The sequence below is a fragment of the Podarcis muralis genome, chromosome 4, assembly GCF_964188315.1.
Source record: "Podarcis muralis chromosome 4, rPodMur119.hap1.1, whole genome shotgun sequence".
Taxonomy (NCBI): Eukaryota; Metazoa; Chordata; class Lepidosauria; order Squamata; family Lacertidae; genus Podarcis; species Podarcis muralis.
This window is the reverse complement of record NC_135658.1, coordinates 67,603,701-67,627,539: the sequence shown is the minus strand read 5'-3', so window position 1 is coordinate 67,627,539 and position 23,839 is coordinate 67,603,701. Positions and strand designations below refer to the sequence as shown.

Here is a 23,839-nt window from a genome sequence, read left to right as displayed (position 1 = left end):
AATGAAGAGGCCAATTAGTTGGAAAGGTAGTTGTATTTTACATAAGCCCTTCTGGCTTCCACTCTTTCCAAACACTTGAGGAATGAAATTATCACCCCTCTTTTATTGTCCATTCCGAGTCGCCCAGCCACTGCCATAGAGTCCTTTCTCTTGGCAGATCAAGATGAGCAGGTGACAGCAAAGGTTGCAAGGTTTTTAGCTGGGAGAATCAGAATAAGATCCACAATTTGACTGTTGATTCATAACCCTAACATGTATTTTATATAATTGACTTTTTATTTCTGTTCTTTGTATATCGTATTGTTGTTTTATTGCTATGGCCGATGGCTGACGCAAATAAAGATTAATTCATCCATCCATCCATCCATCCATTCATTACATAAGCCTCTTTGCGGTGGAGAGGAGGAGTACGGTCTGAGTACAGTCTGTATTTCTATCGTTAAGAGCAGCAAAAAAACCCCTCCTTAATTGTGCTGTGCTTTTCGTGTTTCGACGTGTTGTGAAGTAACGTGTTGCGGCTTGCACGAGAATTGGTGGGGTAGATTGAGTTGTCACAACCCTCAGTATCTGGGCAAAGGGAGAGAGCGCCTGCGCGCCAACAAGATGCCCTGTGCGCTTCGACCGCCTCACAACAGCGACCCGCCAAGTCCCAAGCGCGCCTCGCGCGCCTCCTCGACTGCCGAGGCTCCAGAGCCAAGAGCGGGAGCGCGCGCGCACCGTGCGCCCTTCCCCCAGAGGGGCGGGGCCGGGGAAGGCGGAGGAAGCTGCTCGGGCCAGGTAAGCGGAAAGTGCGCTCGCGCGCTGCTACGTGCGCTGTTCCGGGTGGGAGGTTTGCAACGCCGGTGTGTTGCGGGGTCTCCCTGTCCCCGCCCCCCCATCCCTCCCTCCGGAAGCTGCTCCGGCCCTTTGTGGATGCCACCTCGGAGGAATGTGGCCCGCCGAACAGAGGAAGCTGCCTTATACCGGGTCTGAGCATAGGCCCATGTAATTTTGTGTTGTCCGCACGGTTTGCAAGCAGCTGTCCAGGGTTTGGGTCTCTCTCCCAGGTTTGCTGAGCCTGGGAATGGATCGTCTGCGTTCAGACGTCAGGGCTGTCGCCTATTTTTGTTTTGTTTTCCCTGGCAGGCTAAAGTGGGCTTGCCAAGGAGTTGTTTGAGAGGCAGAACTTCAAATATCCCCTGCCCCGAGCATGGAGATGCAATGGCTAAAATGACCAGAAGAAACAGAAATCAGGAAAACCAAAATGTTAATAAGGAATTGGGAAAATATATAACTTTTCTTAAAGACCACTGTAAACAGTTAAAATCGTTAGTAGGATTGGAATATCACTTGTAGTTTAATGGTGAATTTTGGATACAATGGAGAGATAAAAGATTTGGATTATTATAAAAGATGCAGGAGGAAATGATTAACAATAGGACTCACAAAGGGGAGGAGGGAAGTAAAAGAGATTCATTGGAATCTTGTTTTTATGTTGTATGTTGAATATGTGACTGTAAAATTTTAATCTGAAAAACCAAATAAATACATTTAAAGAACTTCTAATATTTTATCCCCGAGCATGGAGATACAGTGAGGGTGGAAGTTGCCACTGGTTGGCATTTGCCAACTAGTTTTCAGATGTTTGAAAGCTTCCCCATAGAAGTGGGAAACTTTTTCCTTTCTTTTCTTTCTAGCTTGAAGTTTAAGTCTCTGTGGAAGTCACACTGACACTGAAGAAGCCTTTCCCCCTGTGGGTATATGTGAATGAAAGAGTGACTTATGGATGCTAATAAATTGTGGCGGAAGGTACTCTGCACATTCTTAAGGGCCCTCTCTGCTTCACATTATGCAAGCAGAGTATTGGCAGCAGGCTCTGGAGCTCTGCTTTTGCTTGCACACACCCAATCTGTTCCCTCCATTTGACACTGCGAGCCTTGCTTTCTGTACAAGGAGCAAATGAAGAACAGCAATCTTTGAAGAGGTTCTAAATGTGACACGACTCAAGAATCACTATGTCTAAAAGTATTGAGGGACAAATGGTTTTCCTCTCAATGATTGTCATGCTTTTATTATGTTGGCAAGTGGCTTTACGGTCATTCAGTTTTTTACATGGGTGGAGTTAAGAATTCTGCAAACAGCATTTTGTAAAGTCTACCTGATAAAATGTAGGAGCCCCGGGATTCCATGTTTGTATAACTAGGATTCAGCACACCCTCGAATCACCGTTTGCTGGGTTTTTGTTGCCAAGCCCACTGTTTTTCTTCTTCCTATCAGCTGAACAGCTCCCATGAGATGCATTTTGCATTTGGTTGTGTTCTATGCTTGGTAGACAGTCTCTACTGTGGCCTTATGAAAGCTGAAATACCTATCACAGTATTCTGTGCTTAAAAGATATCACAGGGTGCAATTATTAACACTTCAATTACATAATGTACAGATGTTCTATGTTTACTTAAAGGTAAGCCCCAGTGAGCTCAGTGAGTGAATAAGATTACAAGCCCTTTTTATTTTATGTAGTTAAAAGGTTTGCACTCTGCATTTTTGCCCTTAAAGAACCACAGTGTGTTAATCACTATTGAAGGTGCAAACATTGCAATGACATTCGTATCTAGCGTTCTATGAAACATTTTATAGAATAGGTTTTGAGAAAGACCCTGTGTCATCTGAGAAATTATCTGAATCGGAGCTCTTCTGTTATACTTCTGCCCTTAATACAATTCTGTAGTGGCTGTAGAAAAGATGAATCTGCTTCTTTCATTACAGGATCTGAAATGTCTTACAAAAAAGTTTTCATGACTAGAGCTAATTGTATAGAAAACCTGCTCTCTGAAAAAAAATACGAAGATATTGGAAGTCATCTTGTGTATCTTGAAACTGTTGACATGACTGTAGACTGTCTACAGGAAACAGATATTGCCAAAGCTGTGTTTAGAATCCTCAAGAACTGTCCCTCTGTGGTACTGAAAAATAAGGCAAAGCATTTACTATCGAAGTGGAAAACACTTTATAAGCATCATTACAATCAATGCATACAAATTAAGCCAATATTACCTGATAATGCAAAAGAAGATTCTGATCCCCTTAACGTAGTCCTGGCGGATGCAAACACTTCTGGAAAACCGAATCAGCATGAGATGTTAGGCCCTGCCAGTTCCAAGAGTTGCCTGCTATCAGAAAACCATCCACAAGATACTGGAAGTAATGTGCAAAAAGACAACGCAATTCAGCCTGCACTTCAAGAGCATGTGAGTTCTGTTAGTGAAACAAGCCCATTTCAGGTTCATACTACAGCTATGAGATGCAAATGTATAGAGCTTCTTTATGAAGCTTTGATTGACTCAACAAGTAATGCAAGTGAAAAGCACCACAAGATTGCTGAAGAAGTTGAACAACATATCTTTGTACTTCATGCTAAAAACGACAGAAAATACAAAAACTGCATCCGAAGCAAAGTTTCTAACTTGAAGAATCCAAAAAATGCTCACTTAAAACGTAACTTGCTTCTAGGGACTTTGAATCCTAAGACATTTGCTGAGATGTCCACAATGGAAATGGCACATGATGAACTAAAGCAGCTCAGAGCTTCGTATACAGAATCATCTGTTCTGGAGCATCAGCTCCCCCAAAGCATCAGTGGGACACATACAGACAAAATAAAATGTAGACGCTGTGAAAAATTTGATTGCACTGTTACTGCAATTGCCAGGGGAGCTCTTTTCCTTCCTGGTTGGGTACGAAATGCAAATCCAGATGAACAAATGATGACTTATGTAATTTGTAATGAATGTGGAGAGCAGTGGTACCACAGCAGATGGATTTGTTTGTGATTATGCATCCTTTAATCCCTACATCTTCAGAGGAGATAAGTATTAAATATGAAATTACCAAAGTACAGCTATCTGAATAAGGAATATTTAAAGTGCTGTAATGTTTGGTAATGCAATAAAAAGTGGATGAGCGTTATGAAGCAAAATGGTTATAAAGCTATTTGAGAGATCAAAGTTTAAGTTGCCTTAAACTATGTTTAATATTAAGTAATATTGTGTTTTAATATTAATGTTGTGTTTTAATTGTTGTAAAAAGTAAATTGTTGTAACCTGCCCTGGAACCTTAGGGTGAAGGGCAGGTAAATAAATTGCAATATTAAATATTATTAATAAATCAGAATATGACTCAGTACTCCCCACTTCTTAATTAAGACTGATGTCACTATAATCATTTTCAAGCATATATTTGTTAAAACTTTTATCAAGACTGATTTTTAAAATCTAGCAAATCTGTACTCATTTTATGTAATACTGGACCAAAATACAGGAAGGAGTTTTATGAACTTTAGAAACACAAATTGAAGTCCTAACCCCTTAGCTTTTTTCCCCATGGAGTGGTAGCTCAAAGATGCAAAATAGAATAAGAAGCATTTGGGAGCAGGGATGGCGTCCTTGTAATGTGGCAAGACAAGGATCCTGTATTTTGCCAAAGTGGTGTGGTTGCCTTGACAATGGAGATATAACTTCCCCTCCATATCAGTTCAAACTGAGGACAAAGGAATGGCTTTGTCATGTAGCCAGAGTTTTTAAGTTATGTTGTGCTTCCTTGTTCACTACAGGATTGGTTGGGATCGCAATAAAGAAGGAAGCCTTTAAAATGGTATGGAAAGATCAAAAGTAAGAGAAAAGCAAAAGGAGCCCTGAAACTTCTGAGTGTGGAAATTCAGCACAGCACTTATTTTACATATTGTCAAGCTCTTATCTGGAGCATTTGTACTTTTGTGATGGATCTGAGAGACAGATTCCAGATTTTGCTGATATATCAACCATACCACTGTCCTTCAGTTTCCCTTCTAGAATTGGCAGAAGTAGTTTTGAGTACGGTGTTGGAAACTGCCAAAATTATTGTTCTGGAGGATCTCGACATTCTCACTGAGGCTGTCTTAGGACTTACTTCATGACCACTGTGACACTCATGGGTGTATTTTAGCCTGTTATACACACTCAGCAGGGTGTACTTTGGAGTTCATGTTTTTCAACTGATCAAGTTTTTTGTAATTTGAAGATTGAAGGGGGTTACTTTGAACCTATTGTCAAGGTCAGATCACTTCCTTGTGGGGCTTAGCCAACAAACCAGAATAAGAGACCTTGATTTTAAGAGGTTAGCATGGCATGGTTGGTGCTATGATTCAGCATCATGACTCAATTTCATAGCTACAGCTCTTGCTCCACATTCAAAGTTGGCTGCACCATTAGACGAGAGTGAATTTATTAAAAAAGGTAAAGGACCCCTAACAGTTATGTCCAGTCACAGATGACTCTGGGGTTGTGGCGCTCATCTCGCTTTACAGGCCGAGGGAGCTAGCGTTTGTCCGCAGTTTTTCTGAGTCACGTGGCCAGCATGACTAAGTCACTTCTGGCGAAACCAGAGCAGTGCACGGAAACGCCGTTTACGTTCTCGCCAGAGCAGTACCTATTTATCTACTTGCACTTTTTGGCGTGCTTTCAAACTGCTAGGTTGGCAGGAGCTGGGACCAAGCAACGGGAGCTCACCCCGTCGTGGGGATTTGAACCACTGACCTTCTGATCGGCAAGCCCAAGAGGCTCAGTGGTTTAGACCACAGCGCCACCTGCATCCCTTAAACAGAGTGCTTATAATGAAAAGTGGAAGGAGACAGTGTTAAGCTGTAAGCTTTCTTGCAGGACCAGCGCGGTGGATTTAGGGCACTGGAAGTGGTGTGTTTGCAAGGGCTGGGGAGGAGGGCATCGAATGGCCTCGCACAGGGCAGCATATTACCAATGGACACCCCTGCCTAGACATTTTAGCACCTGAGGTGAACCCACAAAATGCTGTGTCCCTCTTCCCACCAGGGAAGAAGGGGTGAGTGAAGATCTACAACAGGCCTTTGACTAATTAAACAACCAATGGCCAATGTGTGGGTTTTAATGTTTTTGTTTGTTACTGTGTTATGCATTTTTGTGTTTTGGTATTGTAAGCTGCCCTGAGATCCTTAGAGGAAGGGTGATATAGAAATCCAATAAATAATAAACAGGAACAAGGGAAAAATGAAGAGCTATATTGGAATATGCCACCCCTATAGATCCTGCCATCTCACCTTGCCTCATGGGTGGGCTGGCTCTGCATTCCTGTTATATAATAAGCAACAGAAGAGATGCTTTATGTTTTAACCAATGATGTGTCTAAATGTTTTTTCTTTGCCACGGTTGCTCTTACCATCTGAACCATGCACCCGAGAAGCATATGCTTTCGTCCTGAACTATGTTTTTTCACATCATTATTCCAGTGCTTAATCTTAGCAAAATAAATATGCACTGCTTAATATTCTCTAGCATGCTATGTCATGGAGCATAAGTGAATGTCCCAAATGTCTAACAAATGATGCTGCAAAGGGCATCTTACGTTCTTCAGAAAAAGGAACTGAGTGTCCTGTCCCTGATTCTTCTTCACAGCTCACTTACGCTCGTGCTGACTGGCATTCAACCTCCTGATGAATTGTAATTACATGAAACAGCTGAATTACAATTCATCAAGAGGTTCAGTGCTGTGACTTGTGGACTGAATAAAGACGTTAGATTATCACACTGCATATGTTAATTTGTTTTCTAGTGCCAGGACATCTGTGTTAACAGTAACCTTTTTGTGTGAATGGCCAGTGTTAGAATCATAGACCTTGTGGGCTGTCTAGTCCAGGGGTTGGCAAAGTTTGTGCGGCTTGGGCCAGTTCAGTCCCGCAGACGCAGCGGTGGGCCGGAGTGTGTGCATGCATGCACACGCAAATGCTATTTCCGGCGCAGAGGAATCGTGCACAGCTTCCCATTGGCTGCAGGAGCTTCCTGCAGCCAATGGGAAGCCAGCCAGCATCGCAGAAGGCAGTCCCCGCTCTGCTCCGTGCCGGTTTAGTGCGGCGCACAGGAGCCGACCGAGCAGGTGGCAGGGGTCCCCAAGCAAGCGGTGGGGGTCCATGGGCCAGTTAAACAACCCCATGGGGCGCTTGTGGCGCATGGGCCTTAGGTTGCCGACCCCTGGTCTAGTCCAACCCCCTGCAATGCAGGAATCTTGACTAAAGAAGCCATGGCTATTCAACCTCTGCTTAAAACCTGACCTGATGTTAGTCACATAATTCTCACCATATGTACTTTTCTGCATTTCATTTTCCTCTGACTTGACTGCTTACAATCCCTTTTCCTTTCTTTCTCTGTGTATACCTGCAACACAGGATGGCACTTTATATATTTGATGAAGTGGTCTGTAGTCCATGACAACTTCTGCTATAATAAATTGGTAGTCTCCACGGTGCCACAAAACCCTTTCAGCCATTGAGACATCATTATCACTATTTTGCAGATATGAACCTGAAATCGAAAGTGTGTTTTTACTTACTACTGCATATAAACGGTCATTAGCTTCTTGTAGTCATTATTTGAGGAAAGAAAATGTTAAGTCCATGTGAGTTCATTTAGGCTGCATCCCATTCCCAATTAATGTTTAAATTCAGTTGCGCTAACTAGAATTAATTTATTTGAACTCAGTTGATGGGAATCCAATTGGACAATATGACTAGGTAAACAAAGGGTTTCATCGTCAATTTGTAGGCATCCTTCCAAGGCTCTGAATGTAAACGTGAAGGGCAAATATTTGTTGAATATTTGAAAACAGACTTGAGGAACCCCAGTATTGCTTAATATTGTAAATAGATTATTCAGGTACTGCAAACAGGTAATTGGCAACAGGTTGTTGTTGCTTTTTTATAAAAAAAAATCCCCAGAAAGCAAAATCTGGATAAAATAGAGACAGTCATTTTGATACCAACTATGCCAAGTGGGGGGGGGGGGGGAATATTGCATGAGGAAACACCAATCTCACAATAAACAGTCATCTGCAAGCAGCCAGAAAGGGGGAAAGTTGAGAACTGCCTTTGGGGGAAAACTTTGAATGAGTGATCTGATGGGAGATGAACCAGGTAAGACCGCAGTTGTTGACATTTAAACCAAGAGGAAGTCAACAGTGCCAACAACTGCATAACACTGAAGGTGGATGAGGACAGACAGAGGAGAGGCCTTTTTCCAGCCCCGCAGCTTATGGGAAAAGGGGCAGCCCATTTCAAGTGCCACAGACAATACTACGGACAAATACGTTGCTGCTGCTAAGTGGCATTTCCCGTGAAATGGTGACTCTACCCCGGGGTGGGGCGTGAGAAGCAAGGGGGGGGAGGCCCCTCTCTCTCCCTAGCAACAGCCCCTCCCTAGCAACAGCCAGCCCGCCCGCTCCGGACGGAGTTGCGGCTGCCCTTCCCCTGGCGTCACGTGAACGCCAGGCCCCGCCCCCGTGGCGCAGCCTCCGCCATGTTGTTTTTTTCTCCTCCGAAGCGGCCCCTCCCCCACCACCCCTGGCACCTTTGCGAACGGCGGCTGCGGGTGACTCGGAGAGCCTCGTCCTCGCCCCTCGCCGCCTTCGTGGTAGGTAGGTGGGCGCGAGCGAGCGCCGGGCCCCTTTCCTCGGGGCGGCGGGTGGAAAGGAGGAGGAGGAGGAGGAAGACGGCTTTCGGGGGGACACGGGGGGCTTTACGGGACTGGGCTAGCAGCAGGCTCGTGCCTTGCTTGCTGGGGAGGGATGCTGCAGGGCTGCTCTGGTTCTGCTTCTGGGCTTTTGGGTGGCTGGGGTCTCCCCTTGTTGCAAAAAAGGGAGCGAGCGACTCCTCCCACCCCCCAAAAAAACCCCCGAGTGGTTGTTTTGCAGGGTAAGCAAGCCGAGTTTAAATCGCTTCCTCAGGCTACCCAGCCGTGCAATGGGTATATATGCTTCATTGATTTTAAGCCCGTGGTAGGACTGCGGTCCTAGAGAGGGGGGCGTTGTTGTTTTGTGGGGTGGTGTCGGGGTCCGCACCTTTCGCCATGGGCTCGTTTCCTGCGCAACGACGAGAGGGGCTTTTCCCTATAGAGGTGCTTCGTGAAACTTCCTCGGAGGAGGAGGGGGGGGCTGGGGTCTCAGGCGGCTGATGCTGCCCGCCTGTTTTCCTGCCTGACTTGCAAAAGGTGGCGTGATTAAAGGTCCCGTGATGGAGAGGCAGGCGGCGGCGGCTCGCTTGAGAAATAGCTGCTCTTCTATACTTATCGGCTGGCACATGACCAGTTTCTCCCTAGGGCAGTTTCTCAGAACTGATTAAAGTCACTGGACTGCTCAAAAGACAGCTCCGCTTTTTATGTATGTCCCCTTTGTCTGCCTTCATTTTTCTGGCGCTTTTCATGTGGAAAATCCCCGTACCTTCCCATTTGAGGATGATGTATGATACCATTTATTTGGCTGCTCTTCTGGTTTTTTGTGAACAAACTCTTCCTACCTGTGCATGAAAACAAAGAGCTTTTGCTTTATGCTTGTCCAGTGCCAAATGAGATGAAGTACTGGGTCTGTCTAGCTGTGTGGCAAATAACTGCTGTGGGTTGGTTTAAAACTGTTAAGATTTTTTTGGTTGTTTCTGTCATATGGAAGAACAGGGAAATGTAGGATGTTTGTCCTTAGCAAGGATAAGAGTTTCGAAACAGTTTTTTCCAGAACATTGCGTAAAAGTAATTCTTGATTGTGTTGGAAAGCCACTTGAATGAAGGTGAAACTTTGTGGTATGTAAAGGACTACCCTGAGTGCTGCTTAACTTCAAAATTCTTCAAGACACAATGGTCTGACTTAAGTTTCTCTAGCCCTGTTTTCTGAGCCTGTAACTGAACAGCTCTGGTTTCCTTGTGTCCGAGGAATAGTTGTCCTAGGGTGAAGAAGCTTTGTAGATAAACTTCATTATGCCAAAACTGCCAGTGAAGGATATCCTACTGTTTTCCTAGGCTGCTTAGTACATTGCCTCACTGTAACCTACAGTTAAAAAGTACTTCCTTATACTTAAGCTAACCTTGCCTGTCTGCAACTTAAATCTAAAATTGGAGGGAAAATATTTTATGTCAACTTCTAAAAAAATCTCTGAAAAGATCAAGCTGCGGGGGTGGGGGAAGATCCCACTTTAAAATTGCACAAATCACTAATGCAGGGGCGAGGTGGGGTGTCAGGAGGCCGACAAACCTATTGCTAAAGTTGTGTCATACAACCAGGAGTGGGGAGGTGCTTGTTTTCTTGAACACGTGACACTTAGTTCCTGCTGCTTAAAGAATGTTTATGTGTGTCTGCAGTATTCATTTGTGGATAGAATTTGTATTTGTTTAGTACATTTTTAGCCCACCTTCATTTCATCATGGAACTTATGGTGTCTTCCCATGGAGTTTCTAGGCACTGACCAGACCCAGACCTGCCTCGTTTCAGCAGGGTTGCCATATCATCTTTTCCCAGCTGTACATATTTTTAAATTGTATCTTACATATTTAGAAATTGCCGCACAACCAGAAGCTATTGAAGTGGTGTACAATAAGATAAAGTGAGTTAAAATACAAAAGATAGGCTCCAAAAAGACTAAACCTGATTCTACAATTGTAGAATTAATATTCCATAAAATGACTGAGTCATTTGTGGGAAAGCTTAAACTAAAACATCTTCAGTCCCTCCCCCACCTAAATATCAAGATGTTAGGCCACTTTCAAATTTCAGATGGTTACTGATTCCACTGGGCTGGAGCAGCAACACCACAGTGTGAGCAGGTCTGTGCCAGCCATTGTAATTTCACCAGTATTTTTATTGGAAGCTCTGACTCGTGGAATTCAGTCATGAGGAGGGAAAAGGAATCTAATAGTAGGCACAAAAGCTATTATAGATAAAATAGATTTGAAAAAATGCTTAAGCCTTTGGGGAAGCTTTGAGGAACAGGTTCTGATGTGTAAAGGGCTGCATCAAGTTTTGCTTAATTTCACCAGAAGGACAAAAACCTTCTGGTTTTAGATTTTTATGGTCCTATTTTCCGAGTCAGTGATTAAATAGCTTTAAATTCCTGTAATGTGTGCCGTTTGCTCTCCACGTCTAGTGTGTGTTTATACTGTGTGTTTATAGCTGGCCAAGGAGTTTGTGATATGGTACAGGTAGTATGTTGGGCCTTAACTTTCTAGTCCCTCTAAGTAGTGCTTCTTGAAAAACTAGTGCAGCTCTTCAGTTTTTAAGTTCCTCTGGAATAGCTTGATCCAGAAAAGAGGGAGATGATGGTGGTGAATGGGACCTTGTGATCTGATGAGGTAAGGTTACATGCTGCTGATAGGATTTTCTTATCTATGAGAGACCAGGCTTGCACCATGGGAATCTGTAAATCCAGCTTTCTTCTTGAAGCATGACTGGACGGTTTCAATTAGTGCTATCAGATTTGCCTATCAAGAAAAACACATAAGCTATAATCCTGCACATGTATGACTTAAGTTCCTCTTTAACTTCAGTGGGAACTTAGAAACCCAACAGACATCACTGTTTTAAATATTCCTATACACTCATGCGTGTTTCTAGCTTTATTTGGTATTAAATTAGACATTCATAAATAAATGGACCGAAACCCCAGATCTCACTTTAAAAAGAGTCCAGCACACCTGATAGCTGGTATTCTGAATTTCAAAGTAATCCTAACCCCTAGCTTTCAGTAGTCAAACATACTTGTTTACATACTTTACAGAACATGTGAAGTACAGTACTTTGACTGCCTTTAAAGTAAATCTCATTTAAAAAATAATTTGGTGCTACAGAATATATTGTTATAAGCTGAAATTACAAAGCACCCTTGAAGTGATTTGTAAGTAGTTAGATATTTTTTTTTACACCGGGGGTAAAATAATATAGTGGGTTAAAGTTAATTCCCCCAACACTGAATTACCTTTCATACCCCACACCCCTGCAAAGTGCCTTTCTACTACTACTGCATCTGGTTACTTGAACAAAGTTTGATAAGAGAAGCAATAAGGCTATAGACCTGAAACATGAACAGTCATACAGCCTAATCCTGTCAATGATTACTCAAGAAGTACTACGATTTTAATTAAACTGAGGCTGCAGTGCTGTGATTTGGTACGGCTTTCTTTTGGGAAGACATGTATAGATTTGTGTTTTTATTTCCAGGTATATAATCACTTACATTAAAAAGGCATAAGAACCAGACTATAAAGAATTAAATGCTTGGAATAACATGAAAACCAATAGTTTCTTCAGAAAGGTGGAGTGCAATATCTAAAAATAATAATGTATTTTTTTTAAAAAAACCTACCTTTAAAGGTAAAAACATCAGGGAGGTTGACAAAACATTAAATGGCTAAATTTATATGAAATGCGGTCAGCTCAAATGATGGCATTAAAATAACATTCCAAATCAAAATACAATATGATCCGTACTTTGGAGGGGACAGTCTAATATATGTAAATCTGTTGATGCTTATGCTAAAATTTACATATTTGCAGTGTAGCATGCGCTTTAAGTGAAATTGTAGAGCAGGGGTGGGGCTCCTATAGTCTTCCAGTTGTATCAGTCCCCCAAAACCATGGTCAGTGGTAGCAATGATGGGATCTGTAGGCCAGCAACTTCTGGAGGGCCAAAGTTTCCCCACCTGTTGTAGAGACTTGCTTGAACCTTTTTGGTTTATACTAAGAAGACACTTCTTCTGTTTGTGATTCTGTCCTGTGTGTCCAGTCTTTTTCATATCTGCCTTGCCCAGCACAAGAGCTCAGTGTCTGTGACTGGACTCCCAAAGCTGTTCAGTTTTGCCTGTGTAGTTGGCATTACCTATATAAGTCAATTCTTAAAATAATGCGCCCACATTTTTTTTTATATAGAAAATGCACCTCTTTCTGTTCTGTTCTGCTCTGCTTCCCCCAAACATCAACTTACTAGCATACAGTGAAAGCATACCTTGGTTTTCTGCTTCCTCTTTTCCATCTAGTTATTCTAAAAGCAGCATGTGAACGTTTCACTTCCTCAAAAAAAGGGGGGGGGGTTAAGATTACCATGATTACACAATAACTTATTATTTTCCAAGTAATCTTAAAGAGGGGGGGATATTCTGTGATCGAGCTACTGCCACTTCCTAAGCCCTGCTGGCTTGCTCTGGCCAGGGGGTGTGGGAGTTTGGCTTTTTTTGTTCTTCTCTAATTTTGACACTTAAAAAAAGTTTTCCTCCTAAAAACACAAATGGGAGGGGATATATAGGGCATGTTGGTGGAATGAAGGCTTTTTGGATCCCTGCAGATCCAGGGGCTTTTGTGATCTGCCCACTTTCAAGCTTTCCTACCAGAGATACACCTCCAATGTTATACCTGCACCTACTGAGCTTTCTGTGGGTGTACTAGGTGATCCTCCTGAGATGTACGTGTTTTCCTGTCTGCAGGCCTCTCCACTGGTAAGAGTGGCACACTACATCTAAAGGCACTTTTGCTGGTGTACGGACTTAGTAGTTGTTGAGGTTTTTTAAAGTGCATGGCATTACTGTGTCTAAAAGTGAATACAATGTCTCTCTTTTTTACAGGTGTTGGATTACAATGACTGAACAGTAAGGGTAGCTTATTTGGTAAGTGTTTCATATGCTTGTAATATTAGATGTCTTCTGCATTTCTAAAATTTCAAGTAGAGGAATGATTGAGGGGAGGAGGGTGTACCAGGAAATATGGCAGAGGTGGTTGCTTGGCAGAATACTGGTAAATCCCAGAAATTTCCCTTTAAACAGTTGTTAGGAACTGTTCATATTACCACTGTTTTCTGAGATGCTTCATGACGATGAGGTCAGTTCAAAAGCAGGATGGAGTTAGTTTAACAGTGGTCATGGTGGTTGTAAGATGTCTGAGTGAATGGAGAAGAGAGCAAGCCTGATCTTATACTGGCAGCCTGGCTGTTAGCATGCAGTCAGTTTGTATAGCATGATAATTTCTCATGCACAGAATGATTTTAGTATAATTAAAATCAATCTACTCCTGCCAACCTAGCAGTTCGAAAGCATGTCAAAGTGCAAGTAGATAAATAGGTACCGCTCTGACGGGAAGGTAAACGGCGTTTCCGTGCGCTGCTCTGGTTCGCCAGAAGTGGCTGAGTCATGCTGGCCACATGACCCGGAAGCTGTACGCTGGCTCCCTCGGCCAATAAAGCGAGATGGGCGCCGCAACCCCAGAGTTGGTCACGACTGGACCAAATGGTCAGGGGTCCCTTTACCTTTACCATTTGTGACTAAACTTTAGAAAGCAACTAAAGTGCCCTTGATTTAATCACTACCATTTACAGCAGGCCTTTAGAATATAGTAGAACAGCTTTATCTGTATATGTTGTTGCTTACAGTTATATTGCATTTTAATCTGTTATTTTTGAACTGATTTTAATGGATGAATTTGTGAATATTGCTAGCCTCGCCTCTTTTGTGAGGAAAGGCCAGTTATAATAAATAAGTAAACCCCATATCAAATAGATATTTGTGTAACAAGTTGGAATTTCTTTGTATGAACTAGATCTGTTCTATTTTGCAGAACTGGATATAAGAAAATATCTGTTCTTGAAGCAACAATGTCAGCAAAATCAACGCTTCTTAAAGTAATCCTCCTTGGTGATGGAGGAGTGGGCAAGAGTTCGATTATGAACAGATACGTCACTAACAAGTTTGACACAGAGCTGTTCCACACAATAGGTGTCGAGTTTTTAAATAAAGACCTGGAAGTGGATGGACACTTTGTCACAATGCAGATATGGGACACGGCTGGTCAAGAACGTTTTAGGAGCTTGCGGACTCCTTTCTATAGAGGTTCTGATTGCTGCCTTCTCACTTTCAGCGTAGATGACTCTCAGAGCTTCCAGAATCTGGGCAATTGGAAGAAAGAATTCATTTACTATGCAGATGTCAAAGAGCCTGAAACGTTTCCTTTTGTGATACTGGGAAACAAAGTTGATATTAGCGAGAGGCAAGTGTCTACAGAAGAAGTCCAGAACTGGTGCAGGAACAACGGCAACCATCCTTACTTTGAAACCAGTGCAAAAGATGCCATTAATGTTGCTGCAGCCTTTGAGGAAGCTGTTCGAAGAGTTCTTGCCACTGATGATAGGTCAGATCACTTGATTCAAACTGATACAGTAAACCTTCACCGGAAGCCCAAGCCTAGCTCATCATGCTGTTGACTATTTTGTTTTATTTTCCAGCCATATATAGTTCTAACTTAACTTGAAGTAATAATAGATCAAATATGATTCAGTGGGTGCCACTCTAATATATTAAAACTGTAACATTCTACTGCTTTATGTGTCGGCAGAGGAAAGCTTATTTTCAATAAGTCGCCTGTTACTATGTTAGTGGAGTCTGACATCTGGGAAGGTACCAGCTGAAGAGTTGATTTAATTTAAATGTGTCATTTGAAAATTAATAAATTATATAATAAAACTTGAAAGTTCTAGAAGCACTACTTGGGAGGACTTGTTCTGAACTTCAGATGCAGAATAGATTTTTTTATATGTACATATATATTTTTATGAGATCACCAGCCCATGTTTTGCTTCACTAAAACCCTTTTTTCATAAAGCAGTAATGGTAGGTGATAGGGTCTTGTTCTAGTTCTCATCTTTAAAGTGATTTTTCTTTTAAAAAAAAATCAAAGCTAATATAAGTATTTTAAGGGCTTTTGCTATTTGCCTAGTGTCACTGAATTGCCTGTAGATTTTATGTTAGGAAATAAACCTGCATACATGGAGCCTGCCTGGTTGTGTCTTCCTGCCCCTTTCATCTGTAATTGATTTCTATAAGGTTGGAGAACATATCAAGAGTTTTCAAAAGAAGGGGCTTAATGTCGCTCCTCATTGATACTAAAATTTCCCTTTGGCATGGTTTTAATCTTAATTATGTATTGTCAATCTTAAATAGTTGTTTATCCTGGCCCCAGTGGGCAGTTACTTGGATTGCAGGGTTTAAGGTTTTGAGTGAGAAAGCATTCAATAATTTTTTGTAGCAACATTTTTAAAAGTTAGAGCTGCAATCCTGTGCACACTTATCTTGAGAGTAATCTGTATTGGAAGCAATGTGACTAACTCTTGAGTAAACACAGGATTCTGCTGCAAGTTGCTTCAGTATGAGAGATGGTTGAAAGGTTCACAGCCTTTCTCATTGAGCAGTTTTCCATGGCATTATCTTAAGCAGCTGAAGTAGGTTTGAATACCACAATGTTTGATACCAGCGAAGCTGAACCTGTGCTCTCCAGAGGTTGTTGGACTACAACTCCCATCAGCCCTGCCCACACTGGCTGGGGCTGATGGGAGTTGAACTCAAACATCTGGAGAGCCAGATTCCCCACTCCAGGCACTCCCTTTTGTTAGATTGCTTTTTGGATGGATAACATCCATTCTCAGGCAGTTGTTGCAGCACAGTGCGAGAAAGGGCAGCTTGGACTTAGGATGAGAACTTTTCACTCATTCCTTATGCCTTAGGCAAATCTTCTCATAAGCATTAAAAGAGCAGTTGCCTTCAACTGCTTGCTCGTGACTTCATACAAATTATTTGATCTTGATCTATGGGGCTTTCTGTACTTTGATCAACTGAAAATAGAGCTGTGGCTGGAGATTTGGGCCATGCTTAATGGGCAGCATTAAAAAAGGGCATATGATCTGAACTACTCTCACACACATGCTAGACAAGTATGTGGCTGGATGGTTGAGTAGAGAAGTTATTTTGCTATACCACTTGTGTGGAAGCGCTATACTTTTTGCCGGGGTACTCACTATGCAAGATGCCTTATTGCCATTAGCTTTGTGAAGTTATTAAAAATGAATGCTGTTTAATGTGATAAACATCTCAGAGGGCCAATATGCTAATGTTATCAGTGAAAACAGAAACACAGCATAACTTGTGGGAGGGTGACACTTCCTCAGAAGGTTTCCTATCACCCACCCATCTGCCTAACATCAGTGCAGGAAGGATCCTACAGACCTTTGAGCTGCAGGTTGACAAGGAGCTCATGTACTTATTCCAGTGAAAATATTGTCAAAGTACAGGTTTGTGGACACTAGGCAGAATTCAGCAGAGGGGGTGAAAACTAGAGTGTGCTGGTATATGGCTGGGTGGAAAAGGAAACCATCTCTTTATCAGTAAATATGACCTACAGGGCTTCATTACTGTTCAGACTTATTTTAGTGTTTAAACTCGAGAGCATAAGTAATGACAGAAATGTGTGTGCGCGCGTACACACACTTTTGAAAAAAAATCGCTAACGTTCCTCAAATAAGATGTTTCCCAGAAAATAGTGACCCTACAAGTATGTGTTAACCTGGAGTGGTATTCAGTTAAGTTTTACTCAACACAGACCTATTGAAATCAATGGACCTAGCTTATAATTTCAGTGGGTCCACTCGAGTAAAATTTTGTTGAATACCACCCTCAGTCTTGTGCCCATTTATAATGGGCTGTACCCAGTGCTGCCATTTTGCTTGCACAACAGACTCTTGCTTGTAAAACAGCAACTTTCTCCTCTCCTGAAGCCCCTCATGCATTCTCCAAAATTGATCCAGCAGATTAGTGGGTAGTGGGGAGAGGAAGCAGAAGTTCTGTTGCATGAGCAGAGCACTGCCTGCACAGTTTTGGGTGCCAGCCATAGTGTGTGTTCTTGAACAACACAATGTCACAGAATCCTTGGGCCATATGGTTTTGTGACTTGTGTTACTGTAATTCAGAGAGCTCTGAAGTACAGTGGTGCCTCGCAAGACGAAATTAATTCATTCCGCGAGTTTTGTCGTCTTGCAATTTTTTCGTCTTGCGAAGCACGGTGTCGGAAAAGTTTTGGAAAAGCTTCAAAAATCACCAAAGTCTTCAAAAACCTCAAAAAAGGCTACCACACCGCGTGCTATGAGTTGCTCCTCGAAGTCAAGTCGCAACTGTATTAACGGTGTTAAGAAAAAGGAAACAAACTTGCAAGACGTTTCCGTCTTGCGAAGCAAGCCCATAGGGAAAATCGTCTTGCGAAGCAGCTCAAAAAACAAAAAACCCTTTCGTCTTGTGAGTTTTCCGTCTTGCGAGGCATTCGTCTTGCGAGGTACCACTGTATTATGACTTGTGCTAGTTATCCAAGGCTTTTTCTACATATACTAAAGAAAAGAGACCTACATGGTTAAAGACACAGCATACTCTGTACTGCTGAATACTTCCTCCTGTTAAATTACAACATACCCAAGACAGCAGTTAATATCAGAATAGTTTAATGAACTGAAAGACTTAATGACCCATTCAGAGAGCATCAATGCATATAATATTATAAATTTACATTTTATTTGGAATGTTAATTCAGAATCTCTGCAAATGAATCAAACATCACATATGTTATCCTATCACTTCAGTATGTTTATCGTGAAATGTAACCACTCAGTAGGAATGTAGCACAATGAAACTTCAACAGGCTTAAGCAAATTCTTAAGTAAAACATATAAATGAGTTATTTAATATAAGGCTTTAGTGAGAGCCAGACTACCTATAGATGTTTTTGGCTTTCTTCCTTACTCTTTTCCAGGCTAAGGCTATATGGTCTTTCATATATAGTACACATCACTGATGTCAAAGTTAGAGGATTAAGAATACAGGCTATTCAATCTACCTAGAATAGGACTGGATAGTGCTTAACTTGATTGGATTGTTCCCAATATAATATGCGTATTATAGAAAACAAAGTAGTGGGATTTAGTTCTGACCTTTTAAATTTCAGTTTAGTTGCTTGGTGTTAATACTTTGAGTAAAAACTTGAGCAGCAAGTTACTACAAATAAGTTTTACAGGCAAAACACATCACTGTCTTTGCATCCTGTTGCTTCATTCACATGTGCACGTGATAATGAAGTCACTTGTAAGCAAATAGTGTGTTTCTGCCCAACTATGTGCTCAATTATTCCAATAAAATGGTAGCAAGTTGAACTGAGGCGATTCACTTGAAACTATGTGTTTCGGGGTAGTTGTGTTTCTGTTCTGCTATCCACACCTTTTTCATTTCAACACACCATTCTGGTATCTGGTTAGTCTTAATACTGACATAGCCCTGAACTGAATGCTTTCACACTGATCAAAAAATCCTGAGGCCTGGCTTGCTTTAGTTATTAAAAAAAAACCTAGGTTCTTCATTTAACCTTTTGCCAAGCTAGCGGAGGTGCTGCTTTAAATATTTAATTTTAAAAATTAATTTTGATATATACAAATGTTTTATAGCTAGAGTGATCACCTATAATAAAGACATCTGTTAGGCTCCTGAAATTGGTTTTCATACAAGGTAATAGATAACCTTAAGTGGTTTGTTTTTTTTAAATATAGATTAGCCTTTATAGGTTCAGAAATGTCAGATATACAGCAGGCTATTTAGGTTCTAATACAGTTATAGTAACTCAACTTAAAAGATGCTTTTTCCCAAGAAACTGGACTTTTCTGTCAAATGCAGTTGATCGAATCTGAGAATTCTGTTCATAAAATGGATTCATCGCAAACTGAGGAAAGAAATTAACATAGTGAGAACATATTAGTAATTAAGACATGCCAAAAAAGGTCTAGGCTGAACCACTTTGAGTGGCTCAGTTCACACATACAGCTAAGCCAAATTACAGCCACTTTGCTCCTCTGCCATTCCTGCTGCTGTGAGCTAGGCCATAGTTTGGTTTAGTATGTTACCTGAATCCAGTCTTGTGATTTATCTTGCTCTAGACAAACTGCAAAGTATTGCTCTTTGCTTACAGCTCATGGTTTGTCTGGAGCAAGACAAACCATGAGCCCAGGTTTGCACATACTATGCCAAACCATGGCTTAGCGCACAACAGGAGGAGAATGGTTTTTGTTTAGTGTTGCTTGTGAATCAGGTAAATATAACTATTCAGTTGATGAGTTTTTTTTTAGAAAAGGAAAATTCAACACTGCATGAGGGTAATTCCTCTTCCAACTGAATATCTCCAAAATCTTCACAGTATTCCCCAAACCATGAAGCAGATTTTGGTGTACACAGGGGCTAGTGAGAGAAGTCCCACTATGCAAGCAAAAGTCTCTACTACAGGTGGGCACAACTATTTCCCTCTATGATCAACCATCTCCAAATACTTTTTAGACAGTAAGTTAATGTCAGGATCTACATGACTGCTCTAGCCATATGTAGCTGTCTGATACCACCCTAGTTTGTACTTCATATTAAACCATAGTTTAAAACAAACTATGGTGTAATGTGAACACACAGCATGCTGCTGCAGAGTTCTCCACTTCTCCCCTGCTTCTGTGCCACCATTGTGAAAAACTACAGGTTTGCTATGATATATGAACCCAGGCCTGTTTCTTTCCAAACAAACCATGAGCACAATCTAAGCTTTTCGGCAGCATGGACTGGCATGGTGTGCATTCACAAGTCATAGTTTAATGCAATGTGTGAAGTGAGCTATTGTATTCTTTCTGTCTTTGCTTCTTGTTACTGAAAAGCGAAGTAAGTGCAGATCATTTGTTTCTCCTGTGAAAACCTGGCAGGAAAGAAGGGGTGTGCATACAACTCCTTCCCTCCTATGACACATGTTGCTTCCTAGCATAAGTCACTGACACATTTCAGAAGAGGTCCAGCTTGCCTTCCTGTATTGTCAACACAACTTGTTATACCTGTGCTGTGGAATCTCCCTTTCCATCACTTTGGGGGCGGGGCAGGGGGCAGTCCTTGTAACATAAGCCTAAATATGTCATCCTTTATAATATAAACATGCTAAACAGCAATTTACACTTCCTTCTAAATGCGGTTCTGCTCATAGACTTGACAAGTAACTGCTAATTAACCTCCTCTAGGTAAAAATTGAATAAGATAGGGTGCCTTTTCCAGACCAAGAATCCCAATATTAGTACTGCATAGCTTCCTATATAGTGGTACCAAGGTTTGTGAACTTAATCTGTTCTGGAAGTCCATTCTTAAACTGAAACCGTTCTTAAACTGAGGCGCGCTTTGCCTAATGAGGCCTCCCGCTGCCGGTGCCCTTCCACTGTTCGGATTCCATTCTTAGACTGAGGTCAAGTTCGTAAACTAGGGCACTACTTCCGGTTTTGCAGAGTTCATAAACAGGGCGGTTCTTAAACCAAGGTACCACTGTATTAGCACAGATAAGAGTTGATCAATGAGGGAAGACATAGGGCTCTCCAGCTGTTGCTGGGTTACAACTCCCATCATCCCTGACCATTAGCTGTGGTTCTTGCGCTAATGGGAGCTGTAGTTCAACAACAGCCAGAGGGCACAATGCTAGCTACCTCTATTATGGATACTTACCTTTATATACAAGTCATAGACATCACTAAAGAAGTTTTTGATTCCATCTTCTTGCCTTACATCATGAAGCATTATAAATCTCATATGTAGAACAAATTAAGAAAATAACCACTTTTTTCACATTAGGGGCTGCCTAGGGGTTTTACCAACCACCCTTCCTTTATCCCTTTTGATTTCTTTCCTCTCACATCTTGCCCCCAGTCACACCCTGTACTCCCTGTCACTTATTGGGGGCAGCAGGTATGTGTGGATAAAGGGGAAGAAAGGCCACCACCCCCACTCCTGCCAGTAGCCCTAACTGGCTGTCACTCACTTCTATCAGGCATGCACACTAGATTATCATCATGAAGACAGACCAGTGCAAGTACAATATAGAGATAAAGGTACTAAGTCAGACTAAACCTGAGGGTCCCCTAATTTGATTCCTGAACTAAAAGGGAATTGCCTAGATTTGTAGTATGTGAAACAGATGGCAGACATAAGCCAAGTAAGAAGGTCAAGATGGCCTAAGCAAGTGGGCAATAACATTTGGAAATATGAAATCATACTTCCATTGGGTACAAATTGAAGGGCCGCTTGTGTGACCCAAAAACAACTTTTAATCCTCTCCAGATGGCACCATGTATTTCAGTTCATAGTTGCCTCCCATTCTCAAATGAATACACTCTGGTTCTGCATTAGCTCAAAATGAATCATATCCATTTATCCCTTTTATTAACTACAGAACAAAAAATGCTCTAAAACGGGTGGGGAACCTATTTGACTACAGCCAATTCCTTATTATCTGCCTTACTTATTGGCTTAAAAGGGGAGCACGGGGAGACTCACAAAGCCTTTTCTAGGTCTCCCCATGCTTCCTCTTTAAGCCTCTGAAATCAGGGACTGAAAGAGGAAGGGGAGAAACTTGCAAAAGGCTTTAAGAGCCTCCAGAAGGCTCAAAGAGGAGTGTAGGAGCTGTCACAAAACCTTTGCAAAAGGCTCTTTGAAGTATGGTAAATGAACAAGCTACTTCAAGGGACCTTTTTGCACAAGGCTTTGATCCAAATTCAGTTGATGAGCAGGGATTAAATCCTGCTTTCTTGGCTGTGCCATCTTGTTCCCTACTGGGAACAGAATCCTGCAGCTAAGGTAGGACACCATCAGTGATGTCAGCTGATGGACATGGTTTGGAGAAATTGGACCCCTTGGCAAATTGGACCTCTTGGCAGACCAAGACATGCCCACAAGTTGGAGGTTCCAGCAAAAAAGGATATGTCCTGCTGTGACAAAAGCAGAAACAAACCATTCATTAAACTTGTCCACAGTCTTCAGGTACATATTATTAGACAGCCACATGTTCTCATCTACTAGGTCAAGAGCAGCATGAGCTATGAACTGATTGAGATGGCGATGGTCATCCTGAAAAAAACAACAAAACTGAGTATGGCATATAATAACTTTCTGTGATGCACTGCAAAATGTAATATACATTTGGCCAGTAATGCATCAGATATGCAGACAGTATTCGTTCTGCCTCCATAAAATGTTAAGCCAGTGTATGACTAGATGCTGAATCAGCCTGATTTGGGGGGTGAAGTGGGGCTGGAGGGGAGGGAAAAGGGAGGAATCAAGCATCAATCAGATATATAGGCACTACCCCAACATAAGGACAGTAACATTTTCAGTGGCAGCAAATTTAATTAGAAACCAACTATTAACATCAAATTAATACAGACCTTGAGCTACCGGCTTTCTGGACTTAGACATGCTCATGACTATGTAAAAATTCAGTATTTATACAAAAATTTGCACCTTAGACTCTACTTTACCAGCTGGTAGAAATTCCATTTCAAACACTGGATTATCATGGTGACCCACAATTACAAAGTAGAAGCTTCCAGACATGATTAAGATATTCCTCCTGAAAAAGAGCATAGATAATACAGCTGAAGTCTGAAAAAGAGCATAGATGATACAGCTGAAGACTCAAGCTGGTCTTCCTCTCCATCCTTCTTTCCTAATTAGCTATGCTTTCCTCTGGACCACACTAGTGAGGCAAAGAGCGGAGTCTTGTTGTATGGGCAAGCCCAGAACCTCTGTTCACACTGCCCAGGCTTGCATCCTGTGGAGGTCACTTTAGTGCTGCAAACGCAGCAGTTAACTTCACCCCTGAAGGCACACTCCATTGTATCTCCAAGCAGACCGATACCAACAACAAAAAGAGAAGAGACTCTTGATTTCAGGGTCGTGAGTTCGAACCCCACATTGGCCTAAAAGATTCCTGCAAATCACAGGGGCTAGAATAGATGACCCTCGTGGTCCTTTCCAACTATGCAATTATATGATTCTATCATCCTGGCAGACATTCAGGCCTCAGGGTGAGTGGGCATGAACCGCACAGAACCTCAATGGGGAACCACCGGTGTCCCCCATTAATGCCTCTACCCTCGACCGTTCAGCAGGGACCAGTTTTACTATTTCCCAAACAGACGTTTTAACAGGAGTAGGAAGAAGAGGTTTTACCTGAGGTCCAGAAAGCAGATATAGGAAAAGGAGAAAACAGAAGGCAGCGAGGCGCTCCTCCCCAAAACATCCGGCGCAGAGTGATGTCGTCATAGAGACCAGCCCCTTTTATTGGTTGATTCTGATGGGTTGGTCTCTCAGCGGCGAGTTGTCGCGAGGGTTCTGGAATAGCGACGTGCTTGGCT

General features: G+C 42.0%; 3 protein-coding genes across 6 annotated transcripts; 2 read left to right on the top strand and 1 right to left on the bottom strand.

The window, feature by feature from the left end:
• The first annotated feature begins 703 nt into the window (after nucleotides 1–703).
• On the top strand, nucleotides 704–4,149 carry TCEANC (transcription elongation factor A N-terminal and central domain containing). 2 transcript variants are annotated; one of them, XM_028727678.2, is made up of 2 exons: nucleotides 704–777; nucleotides 2,746–4,149. In XM_028727678.2, the coding sequence occupies exon 2, from the start codon at nucleotides 2,754–2,756 to the stop codon at nucleotides 3,807–3,809; it is 1,056 nt and encodes a 351-aa protein (XP_028583511.2). In that variant the 5' UTR covers nucleotides 704–777; nucleotides 2,746–2,753; the 3' UTR covers nucleotides 3,810–4,149. The 2 variants fall into 2 exon arrangements, with proteins under 2 accessions (XP_028583511.2, XP_077783626.1); XM_077927500.1 differs by lacking the exon at nucleotides 704–777 and adding an exon at nucleotides 823–964.
• On the top strand, nucleotides 754–15,603 carry RAB9A (RAB9A, member RAS oncogene family). Of its 3 annotated transcripts, none has more exons than XM_077927502.1 (3): nucleotides 754–777; nucleotides 13,410–13,451; nucleotides 14,395–15,603. In XM_077927502.1, exon 3 carries the CDS (start codon nucleotides 14,432–14,434, stop codon nucleotides 15,035–15,037), a length of 606 nt encoding a protein of 201 aa, XP_077783628.1. In that variant the 5' UTR covers nucleotides 754–777; nucleotides 13,410–13,451; nucleotides 14,395–14,431; the 3' UTR covers nucleotides 15,038–15,603. The 3 variants fall into 3 exon arrangements, with proteins under 3 accessions (XP_077783628.1, XP_028583518.1, XP_028583519.1); XM_028727685.2 differs by lacking the exon at nucleotides 754–777 and adding an exon at nucleotides 8,298–8,447; XM_028727686.2 differs by lacking the exon at nucleotides 754–777 and adding an exon at nucleotides 8,300–8,451.
• A 2,474-nt stretch (nucleotides 15,604–18,077) lies between these two features.
• Nucleotides 18,078–23,775, bottom strand: TRAPPC2 (trafficking protein particle complex subunit 2). The gene is made up of 5 exons (XM_077927503.1): nucleotides 23,655–23,775; nucleotides 22,944–23,052; nucleotides 22,408–22,550; nucleotides 21,153–21,240; nucleotides 18,078–19,359 (listed from the first exon to the last, which is right to left on the bottom strand). Exons 2-5 carry the CDS (start codon nucleotides 23,034–23,036, stop codon nucleotides 19,261–19,263), a joined length of 423 nt encoding a protein of 140 aa, XP_077783629.1. The 5' UTR covers nucleotides 23,037–23,052; nucleotides 23,655–23,775; the 3' UTR covers nucleotides 18,078–19,260.
• Nucleotides 23,776–23,839: the final 64 nt, after the last annotated feature.

Bases quoted from the DNA above. Each gene is read 5' to 3' on its own strand.
- TCEANC (XM_077927500.1), top strand. From the start codon at position 913: ATGCCACCTCGGAGGAATGTGGCCCGCCGAACAGAGGAAGCTGCCTTA. The intron at 965-2,745 runs GGGTCTGAGCAT...CTTTCATTACAG, and splicing joins AGAGGAAGCTGCCTTATACC to GATCTGAAATGTCTTACAAA.
- RAB9A (XM_077927502.1), top strand. From the start codon at position 14,432: ATGTCAGCAAAATCAACGCTTCTTAAAGTAATCCTCCTTGGTGATGGA.
- TRAPPC2 (XM_077927503.1), bottom strand. From the start codon at position 23,036: ATGTCTGGAAGCTTCTACTTTGTAATTGTGGGTCACCATGATAATCCA. The intron at 22,551-22,943 runs GTGCAAATTTTT...TGTTTTTTTCAG, and splicing joins CTGGTAAAGTAGAGTCTAAG to GATGACCATCGCCATCTCAA. The intron at 19,360-21,152 runs GTAAGTATCCAT...TTCTTTCCTCAG, and splicing joins TCTATGACTTGTATATAAAG to TTTGCGATGAATCCATTTTA.